Genomic DNA, 19956 nt, shown 5'->3' with positions numbered 1-19956 from the left:
AAATAAACTTCTCTTGTGTCTAAGAGCATAATGATTTTGTAGAGGGAACCCTTTTAACTGTGAGCTGAAATGGAGCACAGTGAAGTGAAAATCCTACATTAGCAGGGCCCAGTGATAGATTATGTCCCTGAAGGCATGTGAGCATGTGTCATCAGAATGAATACGGAATCTTTTTCTGTCATTTATATAAGTTTTGGTGATGTAGCAGGCTAAACAAAGCATAATTTACGCAGCCTCCTCTTCCCAGATTTGCAGGACAAGTAAGAATTAAAATACTGTATCCCAGTTTCCATAAATAATGTCTTAGATGCATATATGTGCCACAATGGCAGGGAAATAGTAGTGTCCAAAACTCAGTGGATGTAGTTTTTGTTTGAATACTGGGGATAACTCATTCATTTACTGCCTTCTGGGGATTTTTATGCACCTATTTGGACCTTTTCTACATCAACTAATGCTGGAAATGTCTTTGTACATTGACAGGAGATCACAAATTCAGGCATCAGGTGACAGCTCAAAACACAATGGAGTAAGGGTCTCAGCCTTTCTTCATTGCTTTCAAATATTTATTTTCCACTGGATCATAATTTTAATTCATTTGTTTAAGCCTACACTCTAATTGCTTGTCTGTTTGTTTTTTGCATTATTGGGCCACATTTTAACAATTACTGCTGTGCTTTTCCTGCTAAGACATGTCAGTGAACATGCTGTACGTGTAGCTTATAGTATATATGAAGTGGCAGTGGACATGGAGAATTTAAAAGTTCACATAAACACTCTCACCAGCAGCAAATAAAAAACAAACTCGATTTTTTTGCTGTTCACAGTATGGAAGAGGGGAGGCCTGACTGACTTCTGAATTGACCAATCGTGTCTCGGCTTCAAATCAGCTCTTGTCCAATCACAGCAGAGAGCGATAGGCTCACCCCGCCCCCAGAACTGGATGCTGAAAAAGAACGTCATCTGCCTCATACATTTAGCTTTAGCCAAAATTAGCTAGGTGTTCAGAATCATTGATATATCCCGGCGAATCGAGCGTTTTTCTTTTCAACCGTCAGCCTAAGCGGAAGTTATTTATTTGGTGCTGCCTGCGTGTACAGTGCCAAACATGTATATAAAAGCCTTATTTCGATGCAGGGACATGCTGAAAGGAGAACTGATCGTGTGAAATGCTGGCTAGCTTCATCACAGCTAGCTGACTAGCAGGGGCCGAGAAACGAAAGTGGCTAACATTAACGAGGGCTAAGCCTATCACAACAAGCCTGGCTACTTTAATATACCTGCCGTGAGCACAAGAAGAAGGGCTGACTGAGATAGTTCGTTTCCTGAGAAGTAAGTAACGCCTCTCCCTTGAGATATTTCTACACTGAATATTCCGCCGCTAACGTGTTATGTTGGACAACACTTTGACAACTGTGAACTTCGCTAGCTCGTTAGCTAGCAATATAAGTGGCCTCAGCTTGCTTTTGGGGACAACTGGTCTTACATAACGTTATCTATGGATAAAAACCATAAAGTGTAGTTGTTTTCTGTATTTGTGAGTATGATTTTTTAAAAGATATTATCAGTCCTGTTGATGTAGAGCTAGTTGTTAACACGCCTGCTTCTCAGCTTGTAAAGGGGTTTTACGTTAGTTGTGGTTGCGTTGTGATTTACTTGGCAATTTTTAAATACGTTTTCAACATCAGTTTGGTAAATATTAGCCGACGGAATTAAAGGTTAAGCGAGCCTCCAAATTAAGGTACATGCGCAACATCTGGTAAATAATACAAGTGTGTAGTTGTAGGATATTTCTACCTCTCAAACTGTAATTGGATGTGTATCTTTATATTTTGTGATGGTTTATAATTGTATGACTATAGCCAATAATTGTGTCTATCAAGTTAAGAAACGCAGCGTGATTGCAATTTGCTTAGTGTTCTATCTGCTTAATGAGTATTTGCAACAGGTGTGACTCGTGGTTTAACATTTACAATTAACTTTTTCCAAGAAAGCCACAAAATCCAGAAAATAGCATTTTAATACCAACCTGTACCTCTATGGATTTATTACAAATTTCAGATTTCACTATTTACTGTGACAGCAGATTTTAACTACAGCAAAAAGTTCCTTCATACTTTGTATTCCCATTAAGTGCCTGTGAAACCCCAGTACAGGAGTTAGCTTGTTTTATTGCTGTGTTGTGGGTAGTTTTATTGGGTTGTTGGTGAGTATGCGGCTATGTTTCTGGCAGTGTGTTTGTGTGACAGTGTGTTCCAGAAATGGCAGCATCATCAGTGGCATGTTTGTGTTGGCACCTTGATGTGAAATCCTGCACTAGCCATGCTGTTTTAGCTTATGACTGCTGTGAGTCTATGGGCCTGTCCAGTGGCGTTTATCTATACCCTTTTTGTTGTGTCTCCTGACTGAATCACTTCACACGCAGATGTTTGCACAGATACAGTGTTAACTGGCAAGCTTGAAATAACTGGCAGATAAATTTGTGCCATGAGGATGAGATGGGTGAACAGAAAAAGACCAAAGTGATTTTCAGATACATTTTCTGATAAAAAAAACTGTTTTCAGTTTTAGGATTGGCCTGTGGTATTATGCAAACCCCTTTCATGTGCTTTTGCAGTGTGCCCCACAGGAACTGAGATTGCTTTTAAACAATTTAGTTCATGGTAAGTACTCTCTCTACTGCAGCTTATCGTTTTTCAGCTTTTGAGGCCTGGGAGTCAAATTGAACGCTGACAGGTTTCTGGATGGGGAGAGCAGGTATATACAAGTATACATGCTCGTTTGTTGCCGAGAAACCACTCACGGTCCAGTATAATATGACACATTTACCTTCCTCCTCTTTGGCCGTAGTCTGATAGACTCCAGTCTGGTCAAGTAACGGCCCCATCATCCCCGACGCCACTGCACTGAAGATGACTGAAGCTATCTGTTCAAAGAGCACTTGTTCCAGGAAATTGCCGGCTTCTGATGCGACTTCAAAGATGAGTCATCCAAGAGGGAGATCTGTTTGTTCCACCTCTCCAATTCGTAAAACGTCAAAGAGTCTCATTGTGGGGGAAAACTGATTCAATTTTAGGTATAGTCTTTATAATAGCTGAGGATAGTGCGTTACACCAGCTGATCCAGGTGCCTTCTTTATTTTTTTAAGTTCATCATATGTGGATGTGGCTAATGGTTACTTAATCAGCACAAAGATGGTCACATGCCTATGAGGCAATAGAAGCACATTAGTACAAATTGATTATTTTAACATTTACTCATACCATCAGCATTGACTTTTTAACCCAGAGATGTAAACTGCAGAGAGCAACTGAGTAAAAATGTGGACTTAAAGTACAATATGTACAATACAGCTAATATATGAATTTACATAGCATATCTACATTTGTTTCTATAATTTGTTTTTAGCATTGGGACAAATGTGAAGATCACATGTAGGATTGTGGGCAGACTCTACACTTTACAATATTATGTATGCCCCTCTCATCCTGTGGAAGGTCACCACTGACCAAAGGGCCTTCTGCTTGGACTGTGTCTGAAACCGATGACCTACTCACTAATGCAAGCCGAATAGGGTTATCTTGCTAGTGGACACTGTTAGGGATGCACCGATACAATTTTTGCCAGACCTAGTACCAGTACAGGTGATACATTTGTCGTGTTTGTCAGTGTGTAAACCCTAAAACTGCTTTACTTGTATAACAGTTCTCAGTGAAGTAAAATCCTAATCAATCCACTGTACATTTGGATGCATTGGACTGACACTGCTTGTTAAAATATCAACAGTAAAGCTGAAAGCTGAAATATCCGGCGGCTGTCTCTTAATGTGCTTCTTCGCAAAGTTGTACAGCTTTGGTAGTACAGTTTCTATGCAGTGGTGATGGATGAGAAGCTCATACTTGTTCTACAGTATGCAAAGAACATGATGAATTCCCAAATTATCTGCAACCGACAATGGCTGGTCATCAAGAGCAATATACTTGTTAAGGACGTGTAGGGTGTCTCTTTACATTTTCTCCTGCTTCTCTGTTTTTTGTTGCACAGTTGCTGTTGCAAACTCGGTGATTTTAGATGTTATTGCTTTTATTAGCTTGTATTAAAATAGCTGTTTTTTAATTATCCCCTTGACAATTTAACAACATAGCAGTGTGCTTTACTTTTGTCATCATTGCCTATTCTATAATTATTTAAAACTGCTGACTTTGCTGTTCTCCCACTTACCCGTTCAGTTAATAAGAGGTAATGTTACCTACCTATAAATTGGGTGCGACTGTGATAAGAACTTGATCAGAGTATCGGACAGATACCCATGCTGGCATTGGCATTGGTGCATCTTTGTATAATACAGAATGTCACGTCAGAAAAATAGTATTTGGACAACTCTCAAGTCACTCCTTTTATCCAGTTAGCTTTTGCCTTATTTTCCACTGCTTATTATTATGTGGCATTGCAGAAAAATTGTGTGTGCTCATGAAAAAAACAAGCTAGTTTTACTTATAGGACAAAGCAGGATGGTCTTCAGAGACATCAGTATCCAATTGTATCACTTTGTATTTTTATTTTGGTGACCACAAGTCATTAAAGCACTCATAAGCAAAAGCTCCACCCCCATCTATCTGTGGAGAACAGGTTACACCACCATCATGCTACATTTCCTGTGAACCAGTTCATCAGCGATTGCGTTGACTCATTGCACATTCTGATCCTGTTGTGCTAATTTATGGCTCATTTGGCCAGTAACTCATTGTGTTGTTAGTGTCTGCCAAGTGTTAATTTCCCACTAAACCCAGCATGTCTGTAAGGTGACGTGACATTTGAAAGGTAGATAGGCCACTATATCACATGCTCTTGACTTTAAATGTCACCAAGCAAGAAGCAGGAGAGAGCGAGAGCTTTTAGGTTAGTGCTGGTTTACTGTTGTGTGCAGTGTGTAGTCTGTGTTTGACAAGCTAATCTGGCACTACGTGGATCCCATCAGCGGCTGACTGTTAAATTGAGTTAGCTCGTTAAAGCTACCCTGCTTGTCTGAAGTCTGAGAGCTGCGTTTTTTCTGATCCTGTCTGTTAGCCAGCTTTCAACTCTGACTCTCTAATGGACAGAACAAAAAAAATTATGTGGTGTGACTCAATCAGAGAAAGGTGAATTTTGCCACTTTTGTCGAGACTTAACTCTGAAATTGCGTCTGCACTCTGTGAATGGCCACATGAACGTCCACAACCACACACACGGACACGCACACACACAGTGGCGTGGCTGTGCAGTCCTCTTGTCACATGCTGCATCCACTACCATCCCCTGCTTCTGTTGCTATGACAACCACTCAGCTGCCACTCCAAGCTGCGTAACCATAGAGACATAAGACTCTGGGTGACATCACTCCGTGGAGTTCTCAGTGCTTACGAGTCATGTATGCTGATTTTTTTTTTATTTTTTATGCTACTGAAACAGGTGTTATGGTGCATATTGCGACTGTGTGTTGATGGTGTATTTTTATGAGCCCTGAAATAGCAGAGCTCTTGTCTTGGAACAGTGTGTCTGCACAGTTGCTGCGCAGGTGAAAGAGCAAATGATTTGTTTTGGTGATTGTGTAAATGGCTTTGATATCTACTCAGTGGTAAGTTGGCTGTTATGTGTGAATGCATCTGTTGTCAAGGTAATAATTCAAGTGCTTTGGACTAGTGATGCTTTGGCTGCCCTTTGATGTGTGATCAGTGACCAAGTGGGCCTGTTTGCTTGTCTGTGTGTGTGTGTGTGTCTGCTGCACACCTGTTGTATCTCATCTGACTTTGGAGACTGGAAGGCACACAGACCATTTTGATACCGATCATGTACTCTTCTCTAAAAGCAAACAGCAATACTGAATGTGTGTCATGATTCTGTACCACTGACTTTGTGCTACATTAGCAGACTATAGACAAATTTTTGCTTGCATTCTCATTAATATGTTAAAGGTCACTCCAGAAATGTTTGAAGATGTATACAAATACTCTGCTTTCAATAAAAAATAAAGGTAACATTACCTGGTTACAGATTCTATACCACCTCCTTCATTGAAAAACCCTGAATTTATTAATATGCAAATGTTTTTCATTTCAAGAGTTTAATTGCTGCATTTAAGACGTCACTGGCCTCAGTATATAGGCAATGCAGACTTTAGGTTTCCACGTCACACTTGTGAAAGCTGCATATTGAACCAGGCTTCTTTAATAGTTAGAAATCCTTTAAATCCCGTATGTCAACTTAAAACATTTATTGAGGTATGAGCTTGTGCTTTTTATTTTTTACATATAATACCGGTGATGCAATTATAAAGCATATTTTATGGGTAATTATAATAAGTCAGTTGTTTTTTCAACTCTTAAGTCATGTCCGAGTGACATTCTATCAAATCAGTATAAAGTGCAAAGTCAAAAATAGTGCGCAGTGACAGCAGTAGATCAGCAACAGCAAGAGTCTCTGCCACTGTCACACTGTATCTGGTAAAGCACTGCTGGTGCTCACAAGTTATTTTACAATGCTCCCAGTACAGGATAATGCACTCTGCTGTGAAGGTCTGATGACATTTCTGCTCTGCTGTTACACACAAGAAGTGTTGGTGAAGTGTGAGTTGTCATGTGGGCGTTGTTAGACAGCGGTTCGTTAAGACTGCGGTTCATTTGTTTTATCAGAGAGGAATGAGACAAATGATTACAAAAGATGGCCGAAACACTTGATATGTGGATGGGGGTGACTCCCTGATTGACTTCATCTCACATCCATTTGTAGTATTTTTCTCTGTGAAATCCAAACTAAGTTTTTAGCTTTGAGTTAATAGGAATATGGCAACGAGAAGCTGAGCATTTCTTATCTTTAAAAAAATGTAGCCTTTAACCTTTTAGCTCTCCACACTTGTACATTAACAGACCGGTTCCTTGAGTATGTGTGCAATGTATTTGTCAGCAGCATTTATTGATATTTTCAAATATAATGCACAGTTCAGAAGAGCATTTTTTGTGGCCATTAAGTTTCGTCACAATCAATAGGGTTGTATAAGTTCATGCTCTCACATTACATAACCAATTTACATAGACTGGATATAGAATTTCTCTCTTATCAAGCGTCCTGATGCTGCTGTTCACTTCGCTAATGCAGATGCAGTTATTGATAGATAACACATCCTCTCCACCACTCTGTGGAGTTTGTTAATGCTCTCAGTAGCCAGTTCTGGCGGGCCAAAGAAGCTTTTAGGCTTGCTCCTCAGTCTCTTTACACATAACCCAGAGTGGCTGCTCTATTTCTGGATATGATGAGCAATGATCACTGTTTGGTTGAATTATTCCTTTAGGCCTGTTAAGTGAACAGTAAAAGAAACAGGCACATGCTCCAGTAGTCCAAGTCTTGAACAGGCTCCCTACAAATCTGTGAGATATTTGCAGGGGTCACATTTTCATAGCCTCAAAGATTCATTTGAGATCTGTCATGTGTTTTTGTTGGCTGACAAGGCATCACAACAGTAGTTCTGAGTGGAAGCCTCATTTATGTTCATGATTTGATTTAGTGCAATAAAAATGAAACCTGATCAGTACAAGTGTTTTTTTTTTTTTGTTTTTTTTTAAACTACTTTGGAAGTCCTTATTTTAATTCAGTTCATTTTGTTGGCCACACAGTTAAGCAGGTGGAATCTGTTTCAGGTACTGTGTTTATAAGTAATCCATCCATCCGTTATCTATACACCGCTTAATCCTCACTGGGGTCGTGGGAGGCTGGAGTCTATCCCAGCTGACTCAGGGTGAAGGCAGGTTCACCTGGACAGGTCACCAGTTTATCACAGGGCTACACTTAGAGACAGACAACCAAGCACACTCACATTCACACCTACGGACAATTTAGAATCACAGTTAACCTCAACGTGTTTCTGGACTGTGGGAGGAAGCTGGAGAACCCGGAGAGAACCCACGCTGCACGGGGAGAACATGCAAACTCCACGCAGAAAGATCCCGGGTGTCCTCACCAGCAACCTTGTAGCTGCGAGGCGACGGTGCTAACCACCGAGCTGCCTTACAGCCCTATTTATAAGTAATATTTCAGATAATATATAAAAGGGTATACAGAAGAATGTGTTATGTTTTTTTGTATTTTGAAGGTTGTTTTTTTTAAATTCCCTTATAAAAACATTTTGTATAGATCTATTGTGAGCCTAGTCTGAGTTTTTAATCCACACACAGCAACACAAACGTATGTAATGGCTGTAAACTTTCCAAAACAGGCAAAACAGAAACAGAACTGGTATGAGTTCAGAAGTATTAACATGTTGCAGGAGGCTGCTAAATTTGTCTATCCTCACAGTCGATGTTGACTGTATAACCTTTCCTTGAATCCTTTAATTTTTTGTAATTTGCTGATCCCACCAGGTAATGGCTGGCATTACCAGCTCTTTGCCACAAACTGTCTTTTTCAGGTGAACACACTCATGGTGGATTGAAAGGTCTGGAGTTAGCGTTCAGTTTGCCGTACAAGTTATCCAGCAAGCACAGAACCGGACTGTGGTGCTGATGCTTGAATTGGATAAAGTTAAACTTGTGTTCATATGTTCACTAACAGGCAGGACAATTGTCACGCCATGCAGTTAAACATAGAAACAGAAACCAGTTTGTGGACAGTGGTCAGTATTTTGGCATTATTTGAAAGAGACATTTCTGTTTATTAAATTGCACCTGTCCTGAAATCTGCCACACAGAATGAACATTTTAAACTCTGTTTTGTATCAACATTGCACAGCCCTGATTATCTGTTTAGTCCAAATTCAGTGTCTAATTTTCCTTTTTTGTTATCCTCTGTTGGTTTTTTCTCCCCAACAGGTAGCAGTGAGTGTCTCTAGGGCGGAGCCATGGGTGCATTCCTGGACAAGCCCAAAACAGAGAAGTACAACTCGCATGGTGAGGGCAATGGCCTGCGCTATGGCCTGAGCTCCATGCAGGGCTGGCGGGTGGAGATGGAGGATGCTCACACCGCTGTGTTGGGACTCCCAGCTCCTGGTATGACTGACTGGTCCTTTTTTGCCGTGTACGATGGTCATGCTGGCTCTCGGGTTGCCAACTACTGCTCTAAGCATCTCCTGGAACACATAATCACTGCTAGCTTAGGGTCCGGAGGTATACAAGTCTCCCAGGCTGGAACAGACGGCTCCACCAGCGACCCGCCAGCACTGGTTCCTCCTGCAGTGGAGACGGTGAAAAGTGGGATCCGGACAGGCTTCCTGAGGATCGATGAGCACATGCGCAGCTTCTCTGACCTCCGTAACGGCATGGACCGTAGTGGCTCCACAGCGGTGGGCATTCTCCTGTCACCCGATCACTTCTTCTTCATTAACTGTGGAGATTCCCGAGCCGTTCTGTACCGCAATTCAGACGTGTGCTTCTCTACACTTGACCACAAGCCCTGCAACCCACGTGAGAGAGAGCGCATCCAGAATGCAGGTGGCTCAGTGATGATTCAGAGGGTAAATGGGTCGCTGGCTGTATCGAGGGCCTTGGGGGACTATGACTACAAGTGCGTGGATGGTAAGGGCCCCACGGAGCAGCTGGTTAGCCCCGAACCAGAGGTGTTTGCGATGGTCCGGGCTCCGGAGCAGGATCAGTTCGTGATTCTGGCATGTGATGGCATCTGGGACGTCATGTCCAATGAAGAGCTGTGCGAGTTTGTGAAATCTAGGCTTGAGGTGTGCGATGACCTGGAGAGAGTCTGTAATGAAGTGGTGGACACCTGCCTGCACAAGGTACGTACAATTCAGTTTTTTTTTTTAGCATGACCTTTGTGTGTTTTTGCTGTTATATGCACTGTTTTCTAATGACTTCCTTAGACTGGAATTTGTGCAAGAACGCCATTTTGATTCCCTGCTCCAACAAATGCTATGTGATGAGGTCAATTTTGATAAAGAGATGTATTTTATTAGCTGAACACGATGTGCTTTAATGGCCCAAGACCATAACTAAGTCCCTCAAATAAGAAAGGAGGAGAAAGAGTAATTGTTTGGGCAGTTTTAGAAAAGGTAAGTACAAAGTAAAAATGCCAAGAATGTAAGCCCAGACTTTTAGTTTTCAAGTATAAAACACTCGCATAGAAAAATGCTGCAGGTTAATCCTTCGCGGCAGCTGGAATATGCTTGATTTCGGTAAATTACAACAGAGTTACGCAGTGACAGGTGTTCAGGTAGAAAAATGGCACAAATGTTTTACTGTCACTTGTCTAAGGAAATTATCTTCACAATTTCTTCTAGCACGACATAATAATATCTTCTCTTACTTTCTTTATTTTCTCCTCCCTTCCATCTTAGGGGAGCCGGGATAACATGAGTGTTGTGTTAGTGTGTTTACCCAACGCTCCCAAAGTATCAGAGGAAGCTGTGAGGAAAGAAGCAGAGCTCAACAAATTTCTGGAGTCCAGAGTGGAAGGTGAGAATGGACGGACGGACGGATGAATGGGACGAAAAACAGAATAAATGTTTACTGTGTGTGCAAACATTAGAGGAATGTTGAATATTTAAACCTTTTAGTTCCTCATTTTTGTAATGATATTTTGTCATTCCACCTTAAAAAACCCTGGAGTATTTACATTCCTTGTGTGGCTTCATTTAAATAGATTCTGTTCTACTTTGAGGGAAGTGTAAGAGTCATGCATGCTGTAAAAAATTTACCAGGTTTGATAACAGCTGTGGATTTCCATTCTTATTTATAATTGCGACACATTTTAAGAATTTTGCAACCACATTTACACCTTTCACAACTTTTAAGATAAAGATAGCTCTTCACTGTAGGCCCCTTGCTTTTCTTGGAGATCTTATTTGAACTGAAACTGTATATCTCATCTGTACGTATATATTTTCTCGACTGACTGACCTTGCCACTCTCTATTGTCTAACCTCCAGCCAAGTTAGCTCCGGCTCACAGCAGAAGAATGACACCATCATGACCTCCTTTTCCATTTCAGCGAGCATCTCCTCTCTATTCCCTCCTCGCTGCTCTCCTCTCTTCCCCTCCCTAAATGCATCTCCCTTCCCCTCGCTCAAACATTCTTGTTTGGATGAATTCCTCGCTCCCTTCCTGTTCTTTCGGCCCTTCTCTTTCTAATTTCATCCCATTTTTTTCCCCGCTCTGGATGCATGAGACCCTCTAATGAACACAGATCAGCCTTTCTAGTCACTCGCTACTGTTAGTCTGTGTAGAACCAGGGCTGATCAGCACCTTTAGGTACTAGTGAAACAGGAAAGATTTTTTAAAACTGAGAGGTGAGTTAAAATTAAAATTTTCTCTTGTCATACTTCAACCAGTCTGGCACCATTTTTGTGTTTATTCATGTAATGAGTAGTAGGTTGTAATGTCTTTTGTAAGACTCACAAGGAGGCAATCAAGGGGTATAATTGTGCAAATTCAAATTGGCTGAAAGGCTGAGTGGGTTAAAGTCATTTCGGGCCGCTGTGAATTGCAGTTCAGAAGTTCAAAAGCTTGTTCAGGTAAGGCTGAGTAGATATTTGGCTTAAGGTGCTGTCTAATACTAGAGGACAGAAAAGAGAGGGAATAGAGAAAGAGAAGAAGATAGAGGCAGAGGAATGCTCTGGCTGAACACTGGCCTGGCCTCACGCCACTCTCGACTCACTTGCAGGCCTCTTTCTCCCACCATCTCTCTCCCTCACGCACACATCACTACAAACTCACACGTATGGTTTCCATCTTCACTTCCTTTCTCCCCGTTTGTCACATTTTTGGTCTCTGTCCTCTGTTCTGCTCCTCCTCTCCTGTCTCTCCACAGATGTTCTTGGCCATCGTCGGCTCTGTTAATACTTAATACTGACTTGTGTAACAACATGTCTGGTGTTGTTTTAGAGATGCTGTCAAGGCCAGGAGAGGAGGGGTTTCCGGACCTGGTAACCGTGATGAGGAACCTGTCCACTCTCAGCGGCATGCCCGCTCTGCCACCAGGGGGTGGCCTTGCCAGCAAGTAAGGACTCCCATCTTCAGTGGACACCATCTCTTTACTAGTGTGTGTCAGCGCAATAGTCACACAGTAGACATAAGAACAGGCCATACCGATGTCATTTTGACGACCTATTTAGGAGAAGGAAACACTTTTCTAAGTTTGCAGCAAGGTGTATGCTTTTTTTTAATCAATTACCCCTTATTGTTACTGTTTTTTTCCACTGTTATAGCTGTGATGGATGGTATGAGTTGAATTTATGTGTTCATCTTGCAGACGCAGTGTTATCGAGGCAGTATACAACCGTCTGAACCCATACAGGGAGGAGGATGGAGTAAGTATCAGTATATGTAATAAATGTTGGCCTTCTGTACCCATTTCTACATCTCTCTCTCTCACACACACACACACAGATCCTATGCTAAAGTCTTGGGTCTACATAAAACATTTTAGATCTCAGCCGTCTTGTTTGTAAAGTTTATGCCTCACATATGAGTTTCAGTGGACTCAGAAAGCCTCTAACTCTTCCATCGATTCGTCCCATCTGCTGGCCCAAGCTGGCGATTTGTCTGCATTGTATTTATTTGCACACTCAAAACCATAGCAGATGAGGCATTAAATTATTAACCTCAGGGATGGGTTTGAGCCCACCACACCTTTCCATTATGTTAAACAGCTGTGTTTTCTGTGCACAGCGCATGATGCACACCTTCCTGTCAGCCCTCATAATGGGTTTTGCATGCATGACGAAACAGCTTTGTCAAAAGTATTTCTAGTGGAACTGAAAACTTGCAGTCGCAAGCACTATTTTCTGATTTACTTGCTGAAATAACTCTTAAGTCGGGCACACTCAAAGACTTCTTATTTGTTTGCCTCCCCTTCTCTGTGTTTTCTTTCCTAACACAAAGCTACCCTAAAAGACTCTTAAGCTGCGGTACAATTTCAACCGTGTTCCAGTTTTTGAGGATGACACTGGTTTGTAAATTTGCAAACATACTTTTCCTGCTGAAAGTCAGATGTGGCTCTGCGTCCTCCAGCTTTTTATTGCCTTGAAGTTTTATTAGAAATTTTGGAAGTTTGCAGATATGAACACGTAAACACAGGCCATAAAGATCAAGCAGTAGTAAATACACAAATATAAATAAAAATAAGCAAGCCAAATACCGTCAATACAAAAGGAATATTTTGCAGAGAGTTTGTTTCATGTAGTGAAAAGTGGCTGAAAGGTCTAACCTGCTCCTTTATAGGGGGGCAGTAGCCCCAATTTGCACCAATTTTCATTCCAAACAGTATAAAATGTCTCCAAATACTTTCACCCAAATACACAACTTCTGCATTTAGCTGTTTACATGCAGCTATATTTGCTGCAAACAACAATTAAGCATACGTATCAAATGGGAAATAAATCAACAAATGTATGTATACACCTATTATTTATGTATTTATTTTAAGTTGAAGTATTTACATTGTGTTGTCACTTTTTTGAGAATGTATGAAATGTACTGCAGCACATTGTGTCTATGGATGCAGTCTTGTCCACAAATGTGGAGCTATACTCTTGGCTCCTGCAGAGATCTCGACCTGCCAGCAAGTTTTACAGAAATGCCCTCTGACATAATGGAGTCAAGTCTACCCATGTGTTCCGCTTACTTTGTTCTGTTGCAGTGGATGTGTGTTTACAGTGCATATGGGAGTGTGTGTATGGGATTTTAACGGATTGATCAGATGCGTCTGTGGGGGAACGTCACACTGAGATGCCACTATGACAGTCTGTAGAATCATAAGCTTTATAAAGCTCTGTCCACCTGTTTATGAGCCGATGTGTCTGTTGTGTGTCTGTCTGCTGGTGAAGGAGATTTAAGAAGCCGTGGCGGTGCCTGATTTCTAAAGGGGATCTGTTTGTGTTGTGAATGTGCGTCTCTTGTTCGGTAGCTTGTGCTGGGGCTGACGGTCGCCTCGTGGTGTTGTCTTGGTTCGTCTATAAGGACATAGAGTTACTGTGATTGTTTGCTTTGTGCACACGTGAACATGCACGCATTCACACACACACACACGTCTTCCTAAAACCGCTATGTGGAGAACTTTAATGTGATTTTGTAGATTCTAATAATAAGTTAGAAAGTTAAGATTACCACCTACAAGGTCACTTTTACAGTACTTATGAGAGGGAATCTAGGCTACACGTCATAACTGTGTTTAGTACAGCTATTCAAATTTTACACTGGCAAAATTACCTTTAACTGGCTTTTTATTGACGTTATTGAGTAGCTACGCTTGTGCTACTTTACTAAAACCAGCAGGTAAAACTAGGACAGTCAATTTCAAATCAGAATCGTTATTTGAAACAATGCAATTAGCAAATGGCAAGATGTACCTCATGCAATGCATCTCACCCAGACATTTATTGAACTTAAGCTTGACTCTAAAAATTATGTCGCAGGTCCGACACGTCCTCCCACCTCAGTGACAATATAGGTCAACCGTCGATGATTCCAAGAGTGACACACTGAGTGTTGGTGAGTGAGGTGGGATGTGATGGTGGCGTCAGTCAGTCACAGTAACAGTGCGGGACTGATGATTTTAGTTGTAGCTGACCTACTTATTTTAGTTTTCAATTGCAATTTTGTTTGATTTAGGTTATACTTGGTTAGATTAATGAAAAGTAAAAGGGTTTAAATAGACCCATCCATGATGTTAACCACGTTAGAAGGATGAATTTGCCCAATTTACAACAAGTTTCTTCATTTTCTTAGTTACCTGTCCCATTTAAAATGAGCTACAGTAACCACTTTTCTGGAAAGCTTCCAGATTTTACATGCACTTCTTCACCTGCCCGTATAATCGTCGGTTGTTTTAAGCCTCTTCAACAGCATAGCAGAAAAATCACAATTAGATATTTTCCCCAAGTCACTCAGCCTGAGTACAAACTAAAGGCAGGATGACTTACATCTACGTTACACATTTTATCCCTTTATGAAGAGGCAACATAATTTGCAATGTTAGCATGAATGATATTTGCTTAAGTACGCTGACGAAAACAAACAGCTAATGTTAGCTTTATCATTAATACGTTATACTTTTTGACCTACCTGAACCCAAGGCTCAGGCTCACTCCATTATTGACCTACATGTATTTTTTTCCGATCAAACATGCAAATTATTAATGCACGATATTAAAATTTCTGGCCGATACCGATATCTGATATTAAGATTTCTGATATCGCCGCTAACTGATATTACTGATGTCAGTATTCAGTTTTTGTTCACACTGAAAAATTAGTTTAAGTGTGAGAAGGTGAAAACTATTCAAAAGAAGCCCATTCCAAATTAGACCACATAGTCTTATTTATTATGTAATAAAAGTCAAACATATTTTAACATATTTAAGTCCAGGACCATTTAAGTAAAAACTGTGAAATAGCAGCAATGTCAAATGTAGAGACGAAGGCGCTGATGTTAGACAATTATCGACTAAATTTGTTCATTGGACCGAAAAAGCCTGCCCCACTAATATCATCCGATGCCGATGTGGTCGCTGATATATCGTGCATCCCTGATGCAAATGCAAGATAGACAAGAAGACAGGAGTTCAAAATTTTAAAACATCTGTTGACGTATTTTGTGCAAAAACCATCAAGATGATTACTAGTAGCTACCGTAACTTCAAAAGAATTTAGCATTCAATTAACATAAACTTGGTGAAGAATCCAAAAGCAGATATCGAGTCTTAGTGCAAAGATTTTATTCTTCACAGTTAAAAATTTAGCAATCGGTGTGTGTCCTCACCTACACCTCACACACACTCACACACACTCACACACACACACACACACGTTGATAAGGGATGTATCGATTTGTCTAACTGTGTGTTCACCCTCTGATTAACGCAGCCCTCCTGTTTCATTTGGTAAGTGATGGCATATATAACTGTTACACCCCACCCCCTTCCCCCTTTTTCTTCCAACCCCTCATCCACACACATGCATACGACCACACACTCACACACATTCTTACAGGCATGTAAGTGGTGACCTGCTACTACGCATACTCCCCCTGTCACACCTCCATCAGTCTCTACTCCCTGCTCTGGTCGACTCTCTAGCATGTGGAGCTCCATGTAGACTTTAAGGCGTGTTCGTGAGGTTGTGTGGATGGATGGACGTGTCCAGGTTTGACGAGGATGAGTGATGTCTTCCGGTCCTGTCCGTCCCCCCTCTCGCCACACACACACAAACACGCATGCACTGGCCCTACACGCATGCATCGCTGTCTCACTCCAGTCTTTCAACAACTGCACGCAAGCATATTACAGTGTCCGTTTCTGTGTCCCCCCCCCGCCACCTCCACCCCGCAATAAGACGAAAGGCCTTGGAGTTGGTATGTTGGCGTATTGTTGCAGAGAGGAGAAGCTACAGGCTGAGGTTTAAAGTGTGCCCTGGCTTCCATTGCTGTTGTAATTGCTTTATTTTGTTGTTTATGTTGTGTTGATCAGAGGAAGACCTGGCCTTGAAGTCCAGGCTGAGGGCCTAAATCACTGTACGCGACCTTAAAGCCACGTGTTGATAACAGTCTCTTATTTCTGTTTTCCTCTTATTCCTTCTTCTGTCATTTTTCCACCATATTCTGCTCTCCTCCATGTTCTTATTTCCTCTCCCTCCTCCCCGTCCCTCTCTTGGCTTTCGTCTTGCAGACCGGAGCGGATGTGGAGTGCCACTGGTAGCTGTCCAGCACAACTGCCCGATCCAAAAAGACAGGACCACTATTTCCACACGAGATCACATCCATACTCACCTTTTAATTTCCTCTGGGATTTTTTTAATTTTTAAATTTTTTTTTCCCCTCCCACACTGAGAGATTAATCGACGCAGAGATCTTGGTTGACTGCGAAACAAATTGCGTTGGTTCTTTTTGGGGGGAAAGAAACTGCATTCGTGTTCTGACAGCAGGACTACATGTACGGTGTCAGAGGAGAGGCAAACAAGCACAGTTTCTCTTGACGGTTGTTTTCTTTGAGGTTGTTGTTTTTGTGGTGGATTGACAGAGCGGCCCTGCTCTGGATGCTTCGGGGCTCTACGGTGCCTTGCTCAGACCTGAGAGAGAAGGGAGGACCTCACAACTCAACAGCCAGCCAGTCGACCATTACCAAAAACCAGCCACTGACTGAACAGACTGAGGTGGTTTGTGGCATTATTTTGTTTTTTTTGAAGTGTGACCTTTTCTCGCTGGGAGCTAACAGACACACACGAGCCTGCGATACCCACGAAGCTACACTGTCCAGCACAGGTCCAGGGGTGTTACTGGCACTCAGACAGGACTTTTGCACCCGGCTCGATCATCCCACAAAACTCCTGGATTCAAAGACCTCTGAGGAGCACATTTGAGAGCCTGTCTGAAGTTCAGCTCTGCTTCTCCCTATGAAACTCAAACAGGACGTGGGCCGGCGGCGGCGGCAGACAGTTTAAACTCAAGCGTGACGGCGACGACGACTCCTCTCGCACGTCTCCGCTCACTTCCTCTCCTCTCGTCTCCTAAAGGATGCCGTCAAACAGTCGATTTTGTCGCTCTTCCCTTCCGCCTCTCTCTTCATCTGCGCTTCCTCTGTCTCTTCATGTGACAGGAGGGACTCGACTGTCACCTGCACCGGCAGACGTCGCCAGAATCATAAGCTTTTGAGCCTGCTGTTGTTAAAGATATAGAAAGATAGAAATGATTATATATTAAATTCAGATATATATATATGAGTGTATAGATATATATTTTGATTTGTTTCATCTAAATTCCCAGCGATGGAATTCGTTGTGGCCTGATGTGCGTGTGGCCTGTGTGTTTGTGTGTGTGTGTAGACAAACTAAAAAGCTGCACACACACACACACACACTCGCAGCGTTCCCACACAGCAGCGTTCCAAAGACAGGGTTCTAGGGGGGTAAAGGAATTCCAACCTCACTTTCTTCTTCCCCTCCTCAACACATTGAACCCTGCTCATGCTACAACTTGCCTTTTCTATCTTTCAAATATCCTGTGTGGAAATTCTTATTATTTTTTGTTTTGATTTTTACTTTTTAAAACAGTTTTTAAAATGTCGTTTTGGTTGGTATGATCGCTGTGGTCCTGTTACGGATGGATAAAACGAGGGGAGCACCAAACACACCTTGTACAGCATATTGGGAGAGAGAAGTAGTTTTTTTTTCTTTTGGTGTTTCACTGTATGAAGTAAAGGAGAGACACGGTGGACGGAGGGGAATAGGCTCTACACCCGGAGCTGTGTTCACACTGTTAATGGAATTGCTGAAATGTTTCCACAGCTACCTTCACGGACTTTGCGTCAAGAGGTGTGGGGCAGTTACTGAGAAAAAAAAACAAACAAACCCTGGTGTGACTCTTTGGACTAACCCACAGTCTGTTTAATTTCAACCCAAGCACTAAAAAAAAAAGGCGGTTTTTCGTTCTTTTTGAAACAAATACGCGCATAAACAAAGCGGATACACACACTTTGAGGGTGTATTCTTTTCTTTAGATGATTTAAAATATAAATATATACAAACCTGTAATATACACTTCTTCTTTTAATTTTTTTTTTTTTCAATCATTCAATGGCGACTTCATCGTGCTTTCCTGAAGTGGCGATATTGAAAGAGGCCTAACAGAGTTTGCTGGCTGGTTAATGTTCTTGTGGTACACTTGCTCTTGGTGCCATATGACGAATAGGTACTTGAATGTGTAGTTCTTTTGCAGTTGTTTTAATGCGATGATTCAAGTTTTTTTTCTTTCTTTGTTTTGTGGTGGAGGGGAGCGGGATGGGGGGTGGGGATCTTATAGTGGTGCATGTTTTTTGTGATTGAGGGAGGAGTGTGTTTTGTGTGTGAGATGCACTGGGCGGGTGGGGAGGACGTGTTCGGCGTGGTGGAACGCAATGTTAGAGAAGAGAAGCGGCGATAGAAGGACTACCTAGAGACAAGTGGAACGCATCAGACTTGAATTTAGCCCTCTAAAATGGCATGTTTTTCCACTGTCTGATTTGATGTCGTTCCTGAATCATTCCCATCGTGGCCATTACGTCGTATTTCCTGACTTTATTTTTTTTTAACATTGTTCAAGGTTTCGCCACACTGAACACAGTCTTCAGTTTAGGTTCATGTTTAAGCTACAACAGACACTGGGCTCGGAGAGGATTTGAGGGAGAAAACGTTTATTTTTCTGAATGTAATTGTTCATTATTCACACTGATTCCACTGCATGGACTGAATACGAGCAGCACTGCAGCATCACACTCTCCTCAGTCAGTTGATGACACGAAAACGAGCTCTCTTGGCTTCCTTTGTTTTTGACAAAAGTATATATACTTGATCATTATTTTGGTTGTGGAATATAATATCAGAACTCACTTCACTTCACACAGAGGAGACTTTCTTTGGAGGTTTGGTGATGCCTGAATCATTTGACCCTGACTTGTTGCTATGATTTGCGGATATGTTAAGTAAAGAGAATTTTACAAAAGCACATCGTCTCCTGAACCTGTCAGTTATTGTGGGACGGACGGACGGCTGGGTGGGTTTAACATCCAGGGCGCCAGGAGGGAGGTGGGAGTTTTGCAACACAGCATCAGATATTACATTCCTTGTGCGCTTTGTTTTTTTTTTTAATGGAAATGAACCCAAAAACTCCCCTCTGGTGTCTCTGATCACTCCTCATATACAGTCGGTTCAAACTAACACATGTATGATAAACTCCAGATTGTTTTAATTTATTCCAGCTCTTATTAAAATGCTGTATTTCGGAATGAGCAAACCTTCACTTTTGACAGAACTAAAGGAGGGGACGGGGAGGTGTCTGCGTCTCCAGACTGCTCACCATCACTTTCTTCTTGTTCTAATTCCCCAGTATGCTATTGTGATGTTTACAGACGAACATAAGCATCAATAAAAGATGGATTTAACTTTAGACTGCTACGCCTTCTTTCAGTGCTACCTTCACGTGTCGGCTGTATGTGAGCATTCCTGCTCGCTG

General features: G+C 41.8%; 1 protein-coding gene across 2 annotated transcripts; it reads left to right on the top strand.

Moving 5' to 3' along the window:
- The first annotated feature begins 971 nt into the window (after nt 1–971).
- Nucleotides 972–19449, top strand: ppm1ba (protein phosphatase, Mg2+/Mn2+ dependent, 1Ba). 2 transcript variants are annotated; one of them, XM_008298073.1, is made up of 6 exons: nt 972–1332; nt 8838–9754; nt 10313–10430; nt 11859–11973; nt 12226–12283; nt 16640–19449. In XM_008298073.1, the coding sequence occupies exons 2-6, from the start codon at nt 8867–8869 to the stop codon at nt 16667–16669; spliced, it is 1209 nt and encodes a 402-aa protein (XP_008296295.1). In that variant the 5' UTR covers nt 972–1332; nt 8838–8866; the 3' UTR covers nt 16670–19449. The 2 variants fall into 2 exon arrangements, with proteins under 2 accessions (XP_008296295.1, XP_008296296.1); XM_008298074.1 differs by lacking the exon at nt 972–1332 and adding an exon at nt 1462–1537.
- Nucleotides 19450–19956: the final 507 nt, after the last annotated feature.

The sequence above is a fragment of the Stegastes partitus genome, unplaced genomic scaffold, assembly GCF_000690725.1.
Source record: "Stegastes partitus isolate 25-593 unplaced genomic scaffold, Stegastes_partitus-1.0.2 Scaffold1278, whole genome shotgun sequence".
Taxonomy (NCBI): Eukaryota; Metazoa; Chordata; class Actinopteri; family Pomacentridae; genus Stegastes; species Stegastes partitus.
This window is presented reverse-complemented; position numbering and strand designations above follow the sequence as displayed.

What these genes read in the sequence shown, in the direction of transcription:
- ppm1ba (XM_008298073.1), top strand. Translation starts at nt 8,867, where the DNA reads ATGGGTGCATTCCTGGACAAGCCCAAAACAGAGAAGTACAACTCGCAT. An exon ending in TGGACACCTGCCTGCACAAG is followed by an intron (nt 9,755 to 10,312) that starts GTACGTACAATT and finishes CTTCCATCTTAG; the next exon opens with GGGAGCCGGGATAACATGAG. An exon ending in CATACAGGGAGGAGGATGGA is followed by an intron (nt 12,284 to 16,639) that starts GTAAGTATCAGT and finishes TTCGTCTTGCAG; the next exon opens with ACCGGAGCGGATGTGGAGTG.